This window comes from Cryptomeria japonica, unplaced genomic scaffold (assembly GCF_030272615.1).
Source record: "Cryptomeria japonica unplaced genomic scaffold, Sugi_1.0 HiC_scaffold_16, whole genome shotgun sequence".
NCBI classification, from domain to species: domain Eukaryota; kingdom Viridiplantae; phylum Streptophyta; class Pinopsida; order Cupressales; family Cupressaceae; genus Cryptomeria; species Cryptomeria japonica.
In genome coordinates this window covers 901448-907304 of record NW_026728838.1, presented here as the reverse complement: position 1 = coordinate 907304, position 5857 = coordinate 901448, and the positions used below count along the sequence as shown (strand labels likewise).

Below are 5857 nucleotides of genomic sequence, written 5' to 3'. Positions count from 1 at the left end.
CCTAGTATATAATACGCTTATTTAAACATGGTAAATGTACATCAAATTATCAATAAAGTTTTTAATCATTTGGTCTCACATCCACACCTCTTTGACATACCTATTGCACTCCAAGATACAATTACTAGTTATATAACCTTAAGATAATTATAAAATATCCCAGTCATATTAAAATAATACTAACTATAATTATAGCTCAATATCCATCTTCAATAAAAAAGTATACACAATATTAAAATATGTTTTTAACCTGATTCCATGATTAACAGTAGGGACCCAAAACGATTATTTTATGGATTCATTCACAGTAATGATTTTAATATCACCTAAACAATTTATTCCAATGAAGGAAAAGTAAGATATACTAACAGATCTCCATCACGTTATCAATTTCTATTCTAAAGAAAATTATAAAATATTTAAAGTCTATGTTTTAATGGGCACTGCTGAAACCACCATGAACATTTTAATACTAACTTGTATTTTATTATTGTGGAAAAGGTGAAGTCTACCTGCCGATCAATAGCAAATCGTCCATATGCATTACATTCAGGTCGCCTACATCATGCTAGGAATAATATTGAGAAATTCTCCTGGAGCAATCTACTATATATATTTTGCGTGTTTGCCTGCTTTACCCACACCAACTTAGTTCTTCCAAATTCCTAAGTTGGGTAAGAGTTGTTAAGATTTTTGGAAATAAAAATGGCTCCAAGCGCTGCTGCATTCCCTCATTCTTTTGATCTCTGCCTTCATACTCAAATATTGGAGGAAGATTCGGTATCAGTCATGGCCTCCATTTGTGAGATTGCTTCATATGACCATATTGTGAAGGAAGAGAAAAGTATTAGTACTTGTAAAATACTAGTGATTGGAGCCACTGGTTATATTGGTCGCTTTGTTGCTCTTGCAGCTGTAGCTGCAGGCCATCCTACTTATGCTCTTATAAGACCCACTACTGCCTTTGATGCTGCCAAAGAAAAGTGCCTCCATGAATTGAAAGATTCTGGTGTTAACATTATCTATGTATGTCAGAAATTCCGTTGTAGAGAAATGATTATTGTAGTCTAGGCCAGAGTGATATTCGAGAGAGTGGTGAATTGTGTATAGTTGTTTACAATATTGTTTTTATAGAGGCTATAGATTGTTTTGATTGTTTGATTATAGGGGTTTAGAATATATAATTAAGCTTTGCTGGTTTGTTCATGGTAATTATTATTGCAAGTGTTTTCTTTATTGTTAGATAGCAGCCAGTTTACGTACACCATGATATAATGGGTGTTCTGCAGGGAGATTTAACGTATACTATGGGTCTTATTAAAGTACACTGTGTTATAGGTCTCATGGAATTTGTAATCGATCTTATTATCGATCTTATTAACATACACTGTGTTATAATGGGTGTTCTGCAGGGAGATTTAAACGATCACAGTTCAATGGTAAAGGCCATGCAAGGCATCGATGTTGTTATTTCTGTTGCAGGGGGCGGTCAACTCACAGATCAGCTCAAGATTGTAGACGCCATTAAAGAAATTGGCACGGTTAAGGTCAGGACTTAGGACCCAAACATTATTTCTTTTTAATGCTTTTCAGCTATAACTGACACAAGAATTATTGAGCAACTTTGATGCAGAGGTTTCTTCCGTCAGAATTTGGGCATGATATAGACAGAGCCAATCCAGTGGAGCCAGGGCTAAGCTTTTACAAAGAAAAGAGACTTATTAGGAGGGCAGTAGAGGCAGCCAACATTCCATACACTTACATCTGCTGCAATTCCATTGCTGGGTGGCCTTACTTTTATCATACCCATCCCTCTGAGCTTCCTCCTCCCCAAGACCAATTTGAAATCTATGGAGATGGAAACATCAAGGGTAAAGTATTAAGTAATATCATATTACAGAATGATGGACTGTAGACATGGATACAGAATTATATCATATTTTTGTCTCTATAATAGTAGAATGTGACTCGAAATATTGATATAATAGTAGAATGTGATTTGAAATATTGATATAAAAAATTGTTAAATCTATTTTGAAAATCTAATATAATTAATATAATGTTACTTTATGCATTGCATTGTTAATAACAGCATACTTTGTGACTGGGGAAGACATTGGGAAGTACACCATAAAGGCTGTGGAGGATGTCCGGACTGTTAACAAAATTGTGCATTTCAGACCACCCAAGAATTTCCTCACACTTAATGAGCTTGCAGCAATTTGGGAGAAGAAGATTGGAAAAACTCTTCCTCGGGTTTGTATCTCAGAACAAGATCTCTTGGACTTGGCCAAAGGTATATTACGATGCCAAATTTCACCATAATCATTACTAGCATTAAGAAAAGTTCTGAAGGGATAGAGATCAGAAAACTCCATAACAGCCAATTTGGCTTACTCATTTATTCCATATCTATTGTGGATTTATTTGCTTTTTGGTTTTTTCTCTGTGCAGCCAACAATATTCCAGAGAGCATAGTGGCTTCCCTGACACATGACATCTTCATTAATGGGTGTCAATACAATTTTAAAATGGAAGAGCCCAAAGACGTGGAAGTTTGTGAGCTTTATCCAGAGATTCTTTACACTACAGTCCAAGATTTCTTCGATGGGTACCTTTGAATTTCGGTATAATCAACCGTTGAATACAGCTCACGGAGCATTGAATAAAATTATTGGAATGTTTTGTGTCTACAGTTAGGTAAATTACTGGAATGTTTTGTGTCTACAGTTAGGTAACTTGCAGTGTGAAACTCTAGATCTGCCGAACTCTGTGGCAGAAAAATCTCTAAAAAAATCTATGGAACGTCCGCGTACTCTTATAGTTTGTTCATCAATTTCTGAATTAGAATAAAAATTTCCTATTTTTAGATCGAACCAATTATTGCTGTCAGAAATACAAAAATATTTCATGGGCTGTATTCTTCACTATTCTTTTCTTTTCCATCCAATTGTAAGGAAAGATATTTCTAGTATATATAGTCTTCCATTTGTATCTTTAATAGAAGATAGTTTTTGTTCATTGAAAATTAAGAAATAAATAATATCAATTATAATGTAAAATAAAAATAAAAAATAATAATTTATAACATAGATTTAATGTGGTTTATCTAATATGGATCACATTTACACATAAATAAATCTTCTATTTATTCTATTATCTAACATAGTGCAAATTAGAATCTTGCAATAAAAATCATAGCTTGAGCTATATCAATGCACTCACCCTGTATCAAATCTCTTGACTTTTCACATTCCATATATTTTATGATTTACAAAGGTCACTTTACATACCAAAATAACAACGGCTCTTTTATTTAATAATGGAAAAACAATTTCTTTTGATGCTTTTCCCTTGAGCCTCCAATGGAAGGTACTTTTTGACCCTCTTGCACTTATGCATTAACTAATTTGTACTGAAAAAGTAATTGCCAAGCCAACGAAATTTAAGATCTATAGGATGATCAATTTTCACATACCAATAGAAGATAAATTAGATAAAGAATGAGTACATACATAATTTTGTTAATATTAATTAGGTTACCATAAACATTCCTCATGATATACTTTAACAATCTATTTTGTTGGAAGTTGATTTATATCAAGCTTCATGTGAGATGTATGCAACACAAGAATTCTCTTTCTTTCATTTAGATATTTAACCCTTAAGCGCACTGGTCAAGACCTTAATAGGTATCGTCCAGTTGTAGGCCATCCATTCATTCGTTGACCACCATCTATGGCTGGTTTAAATCCCTAAAACTATCAATGGTTTAGTATAATTTTCTAATACTACAACTAAACAATCTCACAATGATGATAATGGCTAAGACTATAATGCTATAAGTTTATGCTCACCATCCATCAACATAAATTACAAAACTGACCATTGTTATCACATGAAAATACTTAGAAAAAAAACACAAATGAATTAATAAAAGAAAATATTAATATGAAATAAGATCTATGATATATTTATGATATTTTAATCATTTTTAAATTAAAAAAGGATGAAAAAGAAAACACACGCACCATAATGTTAAGTTATTGTAAGAAACAAGTTAAGAAATTAAAAAACAATTTGACTCCAAATAACATATTAAAGAAAATATTTTATTGATTTTGTAAACAAAAAAATATTATTCATCTACCTCAAAGAGAAGACATCTAAAATACAAATTAACCCTCAAAAATGAAAGTTAATATTGTATGTAAGAACCTAACATCATAATAAATATAAAACAAAACCATTTCCTCCAATATTTAGAACAAACCTTCCTATGGACATAACGTGCAACTGTTAGTTTAAATTAGTACAATGTCTCTCAACACAATTAAATAAATTTCAAAGACTTAATGTCTCTGCATAACTCTGCTCCTTTGCTCACTGACCAAAATGGGGTTTTATGCTATCGTGATTTATTGAGGGCATCTCCTGGTGTTGTGGATTCGAGTGTGGAGATTCTAGGGTGTGATTTATAGGACACCTTAAACTCTTCTTGCTCCATGATCGTGTTTTCATGGCCTAAGACTTTGTGATGATGGCTTACATTGCAGGTATTGATGGTTCAAATCTATTGCATGGTGGGGGCGTCGTGGGGGTTTGTGCTTTGTGCAGCCTTCCTGACAAATTCCATGCATTTGACGAAGTCTTTCCATTAAATTTTTGGGAGGATTTGACTCGGGTTGCCTAGGGCTCGAAAGAGGGTCAAAGAATTGTTGGCCCTAATTTGTCATTTGAATATGTACGTTTTTTTTCATCCCCAACTCACTTGGGTACTCCTCTTAGCCTACCTTAATTTGTTCAACATTCAAATTCAATCTTTGAGCTATGTACGGATAGCTTTCCCCATGAAAGAGAATAATATCTCCAGGACTGTGCCATTATATGCAGATTCATGAAGATTTGGCCAAAGCTATGTGAAATACATTTGTATAAGATTGGCATAAATTGGAAAGAGCATATGGAGGACGAAATAAAATCTACCCTTGTGCCAAATGGTTCTTTGTCCTGGAATTTCAATCGTTCTATGACGAGGAGCTAGTGCTCAATGTTGGTTCCTTCATTTATGAATATTTCTTATTCATAAAGCCCGTGTTTCCTTCTTTTAACTCACAAACAAAAACTTTTCCTCTACATTTTTTTTTGGTTCAACTTCCTCATCTCACATTGTCATTCTATGAAATTGAATTTTTGCAAAAAGTGCTCTGCTACTGACCATGCTACCTTTCAGTGTGGTAGGAGATTCACTGTCATGAGGGCCAACGTTGCGTCCAACTATCAACCAATGTGGTGGGATGGGGTAGAATCCTATCATTTTGTCATCCCTCTGAATGAGAAGGATGCTCCTGTTGCTTCTTCCTCACTTAAGGAAAAACAAGCTACTCTATTTTCCCCCATCCATTGCCTGAGTATTTGTAGTATTCTCATGAGATCGTAATAAATAAAGTACCAAATGATGCTTCCATGAATGCCTCTGCCTCGCATTGGGGAAATTGGACCCATCGGTAGCTATGGATGCTTTTCTTTCTCTCGCACTAGGTGAGAGTTCTGGTTCAGTATACTTGGTGAATTCAGATTTAGAGTCACCAAGGCAATCAACTACTCTAGCTAGAGATTCCCCTAGAGACTTCGCTAAGAAGGAAAACAACATTGATCAGGAATGGATGAAGGCAAAAAGGAATAAATCATTTCCTAGGCTCAAACACACAATGATATTGAGATCAACAAAGTGCGGGGAGTATGTCTAGTACTTGTGTTTTGCTGCACCCAATTTCAGGTTGTAGTTGGTTTGGTTGCAATGTAATGATTACTTTCATGGTAGGTGAGTAGGTTTGGGCAACGCAACTTTGTGTAC

At 34.3% G+C, this 5857-nt stretch overlaps 1 protein-coding gene across 1 annotated transcript; it reads left to right on the top strand.

Annotated features, from left to right (window-relative positions):
- Window positions 1-673: 673 nt before the first annotated feature.
- On the top strand, window positions 674-2876 carry LOC131860846 (leucoanthocyanidin reductase-like). Its single transcript, XM_059214888.1, has 5 exons — window positions 674-1026; window positions 1413-1547; window positions 1634-1871; window positions 2093-2296; window positions 2455-2876. Exons 1-5 carry the CDS (start codon window positions 706-708, stop codon window positions 2619-2621), a joined length of 1065 nt encoding a protein of 354 aa, XP_059070871.1. The 5' UTR covers window positions 674-705; the 3' UTR covers window positions 2622-2876.
- Window positions 2877-5857: the final 2981 nt, after the last annotated feature.

What these genes read in the sequence shown, in the direction of transcription:
- LOC131860846 (XM_059214888.1), top strand. Translation starts at nt 706, where the DNA reads ATGGCTCCAAGCGCTGCTGCATTCCCTCATTCTTTTGATCTCTGCCTT. An exon ending in AAGAAATTGGCACGGTTAAG is followed by an intron (nt 1,548 to 1,633) that starts GTCAGGACTTAG and finishes ACTTTGATGCAG; the next exon opens with AGGTTTCTTCCGTCAGAATT. An exon ending in TCTCTTGGACTTGGCCAAAG is followed by an intron (nt 2,297 to 2,454) that starts GTATATTACGAT and finishes TTCTCTGTGCAG; the next exon opens with CCAACAATATTCCAGAGAGC.